Consider the following 12,470-nt stretch of genomic DNA (forward strand, 5'->3'; position numbering starts at 1 on the left):
ATGAAATTAAAAGCTATTTTATCATGTATACTTGCATGTCTTTGGTATGTCATAGAATAAAGCAAAGAAGCTGTGAAAAGAGATGAATTATTGCTTATTCTACAAAGATATTCTAAAATGGCCTGGACACATTTGTTGGTACCCCTTAGAAAAGATAATAAATAATTGGATTATAGTGATATTTCAAACTAATTAGTTTCTTTAATTAGTATCACACATGTCTCCAATCTTGTAATCAGTCATTCAGCCTATTTAAATGGAGAAAAGTAGTCACTGTGCTATTTGGTATCATTGTGTGCACCACACTGAACATGGACCAGAGAAAGCAAAGGAGAGAGTTGTCTGAGGAGATCAGAAAGAAAATAATAGACAAGCATGGTAAAGGTAAAGGCTACAAGACCATCTCCAAGCAGCTTGATGTTCCTGTGACAACAGTTGCAAATATTATTAAGAAGTTTAAGGTCCATGGAACTGTAGCCAACCTCCCTGGGCGCGGCCGCAAGAGGAAAATCGACCCCAGATTGAACAGAAAGATAGTGCGAATGGTAGAAAAAGAACCAAGGATAACTGCCAAAGAGATACAAGCTGAACTCCAAGGTGAAGGTACGTCAGTTTCTGATCGCACCATCCGTCGCTTTTTGAGCGAAAGTGGGCTCCATGGAAGAAGACCCAGTAGGACTCCACTTTTGAAAGAAAAACATAAAAAAGCCAGACTGGAATTTGCTAAAATGCATATTGACAAGCCACAATCCTTCTGGGAGAATGTCCTTTGGACAGATGAGTCAAAACTGGAGCTTTTTGGCAAGTCACATCAGCTCTATGTTCACAGACGAAAAAATGAAGCTTTCAAAGAAAAGAACACCATACCTACAGTGAAACATGGAGGAGGCTCGGTTATGTTTTGGGGCTGCTTTGCTGCACCTGGCACAGGGTGCCTTGAATCTGTGCAGGGCACAATGAAATCTCAAGACTATCAAGGCATTCTGGAGCGAAACATACTGCCCAGTGTCAGAAAGCTCTGTCTCAGTCGCAGGTCATGGGTCCTCCAACAGGATAATGACCCAAAACACACAGCTAAAAGCACCCAAGAATGGATAAGAACAAAACATTGGACTATTCTGAAGTGGCCTTCTATGAGTCCTGATCTGAATCCTTTCGAACATCTATGGAAAGAGCTGAAACTTGCAGTCTGGAGAAGGCACCCATCAAACCTGAGACAGCTGGAGCAGTTTGCTCAGGAAGAGTGGGCCAAACTACCTGTTAACAGGTGCAGAAGTCTCATTGAGAGCTACAGAAAACGTTTGATTGCAGTGATTGCCTCTAAAGGTTGTGCAACAAAATAATAGGTTAGCGGTCCCATCATTTTTGTCCATGCCATTTTCATTTGTTTTATTATTTACAATATTATGTTGAATAAAAAATCAAAAGCAAAGTCTGATTTCTATGAAATATGGAATAAACAATGGTGGATGCCAATTACTTTTGTCAGTTTCAAGTTATTTCAGAGAAAATTGTGCATTCTTCGTTTTTTGTGGAGGGGTACCAACAAATTTGAGCACGTCTGTATGTATGTGTGTGTGTATGTGTGTGTGTGTATGTGTATATATATATATATATATATATATATATATATATATATATATATATATATATTCTAAAGTGTCATTTATACTGTATGTTAGTTAATTCCAACCACTGCACCTCCATCCATCTGAACCACACTCTTCACAATCTATTCACTGCGATTCCTACTGGTAAGTTTACACTGATCTTTGAATTTGAAGATACTATAGGCACAGTCTATCAAATACTGAAAATGTACTCAAATATGTGTGCATGTGATTCGATGTGTAAGTTAACAGGTCAGAGCTTATTTAAGCTAGAAGAGCATGTAATAAGCAAAGACAATCTTGTGTGTGTCTTACATTACAGTACAGCAGCCCTCTACTGCAAATGTTTATCTGCTGAGTATCAAACTAACCCAAAGTATATGATAAATCCTACTCCCTGAATTATTTCTAGTTAACACAGAGGATACCTGTCAGATTTAAAAAGACTAACTACTGATGTAGCGCTTTTATCACAACAAGCTCAGTAGTACAAGCATTGAGTTTAATCTTTCATTTCCTCGGAGCTTTTAGGTGTCATAGCTGAACAATGAATAACTTGGCAACAATAGGCCTTGCAACAACAGCAATGAACTGTCTAAGGCTGACTGTGGGTTTAACTTAGTGTTAGTCTTTTCATCTTGCCCTTAATACAATGAAAAGTAATGCATTTGAATGTAATTAACTGTGACATCCTGTTTTGGCACTTAGGTAGAATTGGGTTCAATGTTAAGTGTACCTGTGTCTTGAAAATTGAAGTGTACTGTACATATACATTATTTTCATATAATTTAGCATGCTTTTTGTGTTACCTTGTGTACCTGTATAACCTGAAGTCAAACATCACAAACATTTTGGTTACTCAAAGCTACATGATGAGTTTGAAAACTTGGTAGTGTAAAACAAAGTACTACCCAAACCGAAAATGCAAATGGACATTAAATATAAAATAAAAGATCCCTCAGCACTCAAGAGAGCAGAAATTCCACAGAGGGATCTGAATGCTGTGGGCTCAGGCAACATGGGGAATAACACAAGCGCTGTGTTGGAGTGAATTCAAACCTGAGAACTGAATTATCCTCTTACAGGGAAGAAAACATTAGGTTACTTACCTAGTCCTGGTTCCCTGAAAGAGAAGATGACCAACATACTTATGGGATATGCCTGCCTATTGGTAGGTATTACTTTATATCAGAGCTGCCGATAGACCCCTTCCTGGGGTCATGTCCTCGGTCCCGCCTACCGATGGATCAAAATAGTCAACCCATGGAAGCCATTCCTCTTTTTGTATCGAACCCGTGAGGGCGACCGATGCGACCTCGCAAGGTTTGTTGGTCGTCTTCTGTTTCATTGAACCAGGGTTATGGTAAGTAACCTAACGTTCCCTTTCAATTTGAAGACGACCGGCAACATACTTATGGAAAAGTATACCAGAGCAGTCGCAAGGGAGACAGAACAACATCATACAGGAGACACGTCAGAACCGCATAACCCAAGGTTAGTGGTGAGAGCATGCAACCTCAAGGATCCTCATGCCTAATGAAGGCAAGGAAGGATCTATCACATTAAGGCGATAGAACCTAAAGAAAGTATGCAGCGTAGCCCAGCTAGCCACAGTACAGATATCATAGAGCGAGGCCCCAAGATGTAGCCAACACTCTGGTAGAATGCACGGCTACCCTCCCAGGTGGGGGCAAGCCGGCATTGTCATACGCAGTCGAGACAGTCGCTGCTTCAAGAGGAGCTGTCCTAGGGTCTGTATCCCGTGACAGACAAAGAGCTGGTCAGCATGACGCAGAGCTCTTGTCCTATCCACGTAGCACCTCAATGCCCGCACCGGGCAGAGGAAGTTCCATCTCCTATCCTCCTCTGAAGAAAACGGAGGTGGATGGAAAGACTCCAGTTCCACAGACTGATTCATGTGGAAGGCTGTGATCACCTTAGGGAGGAAAGCAGGGTTTGTACGTAGTGAAAACCTGCTGCCATCTTCACAAATATGCATGCAGGAGCAGTGTACCGACAGCGCCTGTAGCACACTGACCCGCTTTGTGGAGGTGATATCCAAAAGGAAGGCTGTCTTCATAGACAGATACTTCAACTCTATGGAGTGTATGGGCTCAAACGGGGCCTTCGTGAGAGCCTCCAGTACAATATCAAGGCTCCATTCGGGGAGAACGACCATCCTTGGAGGGCGTAATCGGCGAGCACCCTTGAGACACCTGGTTGCCAAGAAATGCGCACCCGGAGATACTGAATCAATGGGGGCCATGGCACGCAGAAATGGCCGCCAAGTACACCTTCAGTGTAGAAGGTGACCTTCCGGCATCGAGCAGTTCTTGCAGAAAATGCAAGATAACCGGATAGGGCAAGAGAGTGGTTCATGACCCTTAGTCAGACACCAGTTCTGAAAATATTTCCATTTGTAGTCGTATAATGACCTAGTGCAGCCTGCCCTAGCGTTCTGCAACGTACCCACTACCGCGTCAAATACGTATCCTGTAAGCCCACGGTGGTAAACCAGTCGCCCGGCTGGACGGACTGGAGAATGTGATGGTGAGTCCGCATTTGGAACCGCCTCTCCTTCAAAAACCTGTTGAGGAGTCTCAACTCTAGGATGGGGCGAAAGCCGGCATCTTGCGGTACCAGAAAGTATCTTGAGTAGAACCCCACTCTGCAGGAGATGGGGTCTACAAGACGTATGGCTAGCTTGCAAAGCAAGACAGCCAACTTCCTGTTGAAATACCGAGACCTGAAGAGGGTCTATCACGGATGTAATCATGATCCCTCAGAAGGGAGGAGGCCCATGCGAAACTGTAGCATGGAACCGTTGTGTCCGAGGTGCAAGCGCACCAGTATTGCAGCTGATGAGAATACACATCCTTATGCATGGTATATTGCTGTTGTCTAATTTATTATAACTATATTTCAAGTGTATGTATTATTTAATGGTGTAGGTAGTTATCAGCTTGCCATTTATTTTCCATATTATTTTTGGCTTCATCAGCTTTTACTATAGTTTTCCTTCAGCTGTTACCATGCTATTTCATGATTTGATCATTCACAAATCTGGTTAATCCATGGCTAGGGCATGTTGACAGTCGGTTGTACATATTTTACTGCCTTCAGTATTTCACTGCACGTTTATGTTTGTTTTTTTCTTTCAGAGAGAGTGAAATAACAAAGGGGCATTGTATTTTTATACATGATAAATGAAATCAAAGCTTTCATGTAATATTTCCTATGTGAAGGAATTGTGAACGTGCTTCTTGAGTTTATATTTAGAACAAGGCTCTACATCATGGGGCATGAAGGAGAGAAATTAATATTAAACTGACATTTTGAAAATCGTGCGTCTTGGATTCAGATATTTCCCTCCTCTCTCAAGGGGCAGGGTGAGATGGATCTGAATGTTAATTTGTAGAAACATCACATATGCGTTCAACAGTATTAAACTGTGTATAGAAGAAATGTACATTTTAAAGGAGTGGTGACCAGTGCTTCAAATCAATTGTATTATATCTTGTTAACTTTACTAACATTATTACTGGTCCGACTTATAAAATATATGTTTTAACATTATTTCAGACCATGCAGATACAGTATGTAAAATACAACACTATAAAAAGCTGTGTAGTAGGTTACAAGGGCAGCAGTGTGGAGTAGTGGTTAGGGCTCTGGACTCTTGACCGGAGGGTCGTGGGTTCAGATTGCTCCAGTAAAAACCCAACTGTATAAATGGGTAATTGTATGTAAAAAATAATGTGATATCTTGTAACAATTGTAAGTCGCCCTGGATAAGGGCGTCGGCTAAGAAATAAATAATAATAATAACATGGTCTGATTGCAGATACAGTAGACCTAGACCATTGGAGCAAGGTACAATGGAAGTGAATTGGTATTTGGAAGCAGAGGCACATTTTCACAGAAGGCGCTGTTTGTTTTACTTAGGAGTGGCTTTTATTAACATAACTTTAAACAATACAGTTAAGGATGTCCATGTGAAAGAAGGTGTACTATAGTAAAAATCTAATGCTGTTTAGACCATTAAGTGAGCAATGTTATTTAGGTTGCAATAGAAAAAACATAATTAGCACACTGATTCTGTTCAGATTAGGATTCATAGTTTGTAACCTTTATTTTTCCTGAATTTACCTCTGCAGAATTTGTATTAAATATTTTTCTATTAAGCACCTTTTCTTTTGTGAATCTGTACATGAGCTCCTGCTCCTGAGTGGTCCCAGCATGGGCAGAATAAACCCAGGATATTAAAATGTAATGCTTTGCCTTCAGGGCTAGCAGTGAGACACTGCCATCAGCTAGAAAATTTGTGATCTAATTTAGGAGCAGTGAGGTGTTCAGTTATTTCTCAAGGGACTGGAAGCATTGCACTTCATTCCTTTTGTACTAAACAGTTGTAGAAATAAAGTTGAGCCAGTATTATGATGTATTCTATACCTAAGAGCTAGATAATACAAAACAAACATAGTGTAAAACATGCAATAACTGATGAGCGTGATTTTACTGTACATAGTAGTTAGTGTATGAATGTTTCTTTTTTTATGTTAAAAAACATTACACTGTAATACTGTACATTTAATGCAAAGTGAAGTAAACTACTGTGCTTCAACGAGAATTTAATACAGCCTAGACACTTACTATTTCTTCTGTTACAGAACTAGTTAATCCATCATCACAGGAAAAGACATTGTGATATGTGTGCCTATGAGAGGACACATTTAGTTTAAACTCTACAGACAAATACAGCGTATGTACGCTTTTTTGGAAGGACTCTGTTCTTGGTTCTTAATACAGTTTTACAGTCATGCCAGGAAAGGATTGTTCCTGGTTCTAGGCCTCACTGAAAGTATTTGTACAGGGTGACTAGAAAGTTACCTGTAATTTATGTTTAAAAAAACCAATACATACATGATTCATTCAGTTTAAAATAAGCTGAATCATAACGAAATACACGTATTGTGTAATACTGTGTATCATTGCTACATTTTGAATAGTTTAATTGTCATTATGTGCTTATTAAATAATTCACATACAATCAGAAATGTAATCAAAAATTCTATTCGGGGGCAGTAATTGATAGTATGTGCTTAACAGAAAGACTGGAGTAGACCAGAGCATTAAGAACATAAACCGAAGTGATTTCTGATTTACAGGTGAATACGTGCAAATGTGCCTTGCAGTTTGAGGTATAACACCATAGACACAACCAGTATAAAATATTATTTTTAATTACTTTTATTAATTTATTAGGTTAAATCCCAGGAATACTATTCAATACACGGTCTTACCAATGCCTAAGGCTCTGTAAAAAGATCTTCTGAACTTGAAATATAAATTATATTTCATTCTGAAATGTTGTAACAATATGTCCCTCAAGGAAAGAGTGACCTTTGAAACTTTAGCTTTTGAATTGCTGGAACCCAGAGGATGAGCAGTATGTGCAGGCTGCATTCTCCTAACCATGGGCAAGGAGGAGCAATGAGCATGGTGTCTTAACGGCTTGACTTCCAAAGCTCCAGAGTCCAGTCCATGGCCTTTTACATACAGCAGTTGTACTAGTATGTTGTTGTTATCTGCATGGTTTTAAAAAAATAAACAAAAAAACTCAAATTTCAGTTAAACCCAGATGCCCTGATTGTTGATTTGTCAAAAAACGTGTCTGTGAACCGATGGTGTCTTCTCCAGAGTCTTATCTTTCCTGTCTGGATAGAGATTGGAACTGGTGGATAGGGATTTTGCAACCATGTCACTTATTATTGTTTAGCACTGGCATTTTGTTTCTGTATTTTCAGTCAAAAGTTAACTTTTCTGCTGTACTAAACATTGTGATAGTGTGACGTAAACAATTTAAAAATAGAGAGTTCACGCTATTTCCCCCACTAATGTAAGGTAACTAAATATACGCACAGAACATTTTAAAAGTTGTTTCCTAGCTATGTTAAGACTGTACTTTAGTATTCAAGTGGGTCATTCAAACTGGGATTAGGTGTTTTTAAAAGCCTTTTTTTTTCAATGCTGCACTGAGAAAAATACATTAAGATGTTTAAAATAGATCCAGATATGGATAACTGTTTTTGGTGTAAAAATCATGCATCGCTTGTAGCTGCATCAACAACCCTTTTACCAGGTGTAAAATATCACATTTTAAAGTATTTATTTTCCATGTACTGCTGGGTTTGTTTTCACATTTTGTATTTCATGTGATCAAAAGTAACTGAGGCACAAATTACTGAGTTTCTGTGCACAGGCTTAATTTGTTTTTAGAAATAATGTATTTTATACAATTTAGTGTTTTGCCATATAGAGCGTCAGTGCCACCTAATGGCAAAAGGCAGCATTTTATTTATACAGGACATCAATCGTCAATAATGGTTAATGCCCCAGCTCTTTTCAATAGTGCCATGGGATCTTAAATGTTCCCAAAGCAGATAGACAACACTTACTGAACCATCAGCACACTTCTTACAGCACTTTGTGTTCACTAGAGGTCTCCCAAGTGACCAGCATCGACCTGCCATAGCTTCAGATCAGTGACTAGAATCCTAAAGTCAAGCTCACCAGATCTTTCTCTACTGAATATTGCATGACATATCAAACAAATACTACAGTTATGCACATGTACGTTAAAATCATATTACTGTACCATATAAAAGTAATATACGTAATGGTATATACCAGTATATAATGCACAAGGAGGCTGTGTGGTCCAGTGGTTAAAGAAAAGGGCTTGTAACCAGGAGGTTCCCGGTTCAAATCCCACCTCAGCCACTGACTCATTGTGTGACCCTGAACAAGTCACTTAACCTCCTTGTGCTCCGTCTTTCGGGTGAGGCGTAGTTGTAAGTGACTCTGCAGCTGTTGCATAGTTCACACACCCTAGTCTCTGTAAGTCGCCTTGGATAAAGGTGTCTGCTAAATAAACAAACAACAACATTGAATTGTCTATTAGAAGGATAAGATCATTTGCAACACTAAAATACTGCACTACAGAAATGACCAAGAAATGTAACAACAAAGTACACAGAAGAACATCCTGCAGTACCCTAGTGGAGTAGGAAATTATATTTAGGAAGAAAAAAAGAAAAGTTGTGGCTTCAATTTTAAAAACCGGCTTGGAATGTCAGTGAGTCAAAAAACAGGCAATGGTTGTGTGGAGCTGGTATACATTATCCTGTAGGGTTGAATTGCAGGATATATTTCTGAAGAGGAAGAGGTGTTTGTTGTGGTCTGATAAAACAAAGTTTACTTTTTGAAATTGACAGTAGATGGTGTGTCTAGAGACAGCAGATGAAGGTTTGTTCCCCAGGCTACACAATCCAAAGTCAAGCTGCAGGGATCCATGTCAGCCAGTTGTGGGAAAGATCTATTTCATCTGGGAAAACATTGCAGCTCTGTAGGTGTGGGTAGTTTGAAATCAACATAAAGGTGGAGATTAACATTCTAGAAGGAAAACAGCACTTTAAAACTTCTTGCAAGAACTGAAACTTAAATATGCCATGACCTTAATCTCACAAAGTAATTTAAAACGTATAGTGAATAGTAACTGGTTCAGTACTGGGAATGCCTGTACTTGTGTCTTTGAGCTTTTGCAATGTTTAGTATTTTGTGACCCCATAGCTTCCTGGCTCATTTTTCTCAAGAGACAGTAAGGATGACGCTTGGCTGATAAAATGCCCCAGTAACTTATACACAAACAGAATTCACTATTCCAGCTCGTTGTTATGAAAACTAAAAATGTCTTTACCATTTTAGAGCACTGAATAAATTTTGATGAACTGATTTAGTTTTCTTCTATGCTGTCAATCAAGTGAACTACTTATTATGGTTACTGTTGAGTGACTCAGTCGTAATTAACATATTGGACTTCTGTATAAAGCTACTTTCATATGAAGGTGATGTAAATGAAATCTCTGGAAATGGAAAGTGCAGATGTGGTATTTAGCCATTGTTTTTTTAGTAGATGCTGTTGAAGCAGATGAAATATTACTATATGTAACAAACCCTGGCATTCCAGTGGGACTGTTACCTAGAATCAGACAGCTAGAAACTGTATAATCTGTATTGGGAAAACAAACAAACAAAACACTTTAATAACATGACCCTGCAATAAGGTGGTGCTGTAATTAATCTTCTGCAAAATTCTTTACTGCAGCTTAACTATTTAGAAAAAAGAAATGTATTCCAAGATTAAATGTGCTTAGTTTGATACCAATCATTGGCACTCAACTAAAGATTGAGTATGCATTTCTAGATCTCATTTAAACATTGGGTGTTCTCTTCCCTCTGGATACCCCTCTGAGATATTGGCACACGTCCTTCAAATGCAGCCACACAGTGTTCTGGTGAAAGGGAAAGCCCCGCTACTTGCTGTACATCTGCTGCAGGATATGGAAAGGAAACTCTATGGGATTGGTAGCATATATTGTACATGTGAGCAAAAAAAAAATTGATGTCATTTCTCTTGCAAATACTGTATAAAAAATGAAGCTCGGGATACAACCCTGGTATGTACACTCACCAGAAGCTAAGCCAACCCATACAATATTGTATTTGTGTCTGCTGCAATGTGAATAAAGATTAAGACATTTCATAAAATAGAGCTGAATGCGCTGTTTGGTTCAACGCATAAGGTCCTTACTGCAACTACAAGAAAGATATAAAGAAACACCAGCACAAAGCACAGAGCAATTCTTTTGAATGGGAATGCCCACACACTGTCCTAGCAATTCATAAGACATGCCTCTATACACAATACAATCAGGTAATCGATCGCCCAGCCTGCACTTCATGCTGATGGATATTGGTCACGGCTGTGTTTTGTGGATGCCCTGGGTGATCAGTCTTCTTGTGGTCCATGATTCCTTGCTTCAGATGATTTGCACCCCCCTCTCTGTTTTAAAGATTAATCTAACTACAGTTATTGGGAGAGGGGGTGCTCTGCATTGTAACTGTTAAGGTATTACTGTTACAACAGTTTTAAGATGTCTCGCTACTCTAAAGTGTATTAAGATTTGAATTCCAGCTGTTGTCTGTACCATTTCAAATTACTGTTTACTACAGTTCTTTGGGGGTTTTCTGTGTTCATGACAAAAATATAGAAATACTAAAAAAGAAAACATAATACATGACAAACATTTTGACTAGAAGTCTTCAAAAAAATATGTGTGTTCCATAAGTATGTGAACACGATTAGCAGTTTGTGCAGCTGAACTTTGTGGCTGCCACGTTACATCACTGGCACAAAGTTGAGGGTGATCAAAAGGAATGCTTAAGGAAACTGAATATTATTTAAAGAACACACTGTATTAAAACAACTAGTACTCTCTTTTGAATGCAAGCTTCAATTCTAGCCTGAGGCTTATAAAAAAGGCACAGATACTGTGATATATTTCATGGTAAAGTATAGTACCCATTATAGTGTCCTTGCTCTAATTAATTATAATAATTTGTTTTCTGTTGCAGATCATTACCGAACACCACCATCAGTTTGCCTGGGTGGCGTGGTTTACTGAAATCTTCATTGCTATCAGTATAACAGTCTCATTTCTGGTACTCGGATCAACAATAAAGCATACCTGTATGTATTTGTAGATTTTCTTATATGTGCCTTTGACGTGTGTAACAATGTGGATTGTAGGATTGATTAGAGAAAGGCCAGGGCTATCTTAATGACTTACACGACTTTTAAAGCCTTTGTTCCTTATGTCTCCTTGCATTTATTTCACATTATGTACATGTCTCAACTGACCTCTTCCTCTGACTGTGTTCCTGGACTGCAGGCAGTTAGAAGCTCGGACTACATTGGAAGGATATTCAGAGTGCAGGGGCTTTGAATGCAAATTGCTTGATATTTGCTGCCCTTATGAAAGTTTACCATGGTATTTTTACACAGTATCTTTTCAGTTTGAACATGCTTTTCCCATGGTTGTATTATGCATTTATCATAGTTTACCCTGGTTTGCAATGTTTATTAATATGCTTTACCATACCTCGCTATTCTTTTACCATGCTTTCACTATGTTTTATTTCACCTTGCTATGCTTTTACTATGGTAAACCCATTAATAATAATATAAGATGTTTTAATTATTAATACTTTCATTCTGTTGTTTTGTTTTGACTATGGCCTTCGATTTACCTAACCAGAACCAATTTGTGTATTAGCCAGCTAATTAATGTAATTTCCAGCTATTTTGAGGGGCCCGATTTTACATCAGCAGTTCTCAGCTTGACATGTAGTGAAAACTGTAGATACACACAAGTCAGCAGTATTGTGTTATTGTTAAATATTAATTCTCTTTACATTCCCATACATGTCTTTAGAAAAATATATTTCAACATTTAACATTTAGTTATATGGTAATGTTACACTCAACTGTACACTCTTCTAGAATTCCTTATTTAATGTGATTGGATTTGATTAAATATGGTCCCTGCTTTCCAAAATTAGATGTTTAATAGCTTTAAATGATCTCATTAGTGTGAAATGGTGCAGAAGCTCTTTCTAAGTGTTCATGTTTGGCTGCCTTTGGCAGGTTAATTAATTTGAAGTCGGTGCAACTGTTACAGCGAGGTCTTAGAGAGAGAGGAAAAAAAAGTATATTATCCTCAATTTAGGTAGTGAGGTTGTTTTAAAACCAACATTTGTAACAATGTGTGTCTCTCTTTATTGTAGTCTGTCTTTGACAGTAAGTCAAATGCCAAATTTTCAATCAGTTTCTTATGTTGTTTTAGTTGAAGGCTGGGTGAATTCACTTTGGAGTAGAAAGCTAACTGAATTGTCTGATAACTGTGAAAAAGCTTTGCCACAACTTCAGAAGTGCTGTACCCTAAAAAGGTATGGTGC

The 12,470-nt window shown here is 38.5% G+C and overlaps 1 protein-coding gene across 4 annotated transcripts in view; it reads left to right on the forward strand.

Moving 5' to 3' along the window:
- The window catches only part of LOC117416974 (uncharacterized), a 138,175-nt gene that overhangs the window by 122,639 nt on the left and 3,066 nt on the right, over positions 1–12,470 (forward strand). For 3 of the 4 annotated variants that reach the window (XR_004546665.3, XM_034028500.3, XM_034028501.3), the window contains 2 exons: positions 11,088–11,202; positions 12,359–12,461. Coding sequence is in view for 2 of the 4 variants with exons in the window: in XM_034028500.3 (XP_033884391.3) it covers positions 11,088–11,202; positions 12,359–12,461 (218 nt within the window). In the remaining 2 variants the exon portion in view is untranslated. Of the gene's footprint in view, positions 1–11,087; positions 11,203–11,404; positions 11,504–12,358; positions 12,462–12,470 lie in introns of those variants that run through there. The other variant, XR_004546667.3, reaches the window with a different exon arrangement.

The sequence above is a fragment of the Acipenser ruthenus genome, chromosome 12 (assembly GCF_902713425.1).
Source record: "Acipenser ruthenus chromosome 12, fAciRut3.2 maternal haplotype, whole genome shotgun sequence".
NCBI lineage: Eukaryota > Metazoa > Chordata > Actinopteri > Acipenseriformes > Acipenseridae > Acipenser > Acipenser ruthenus.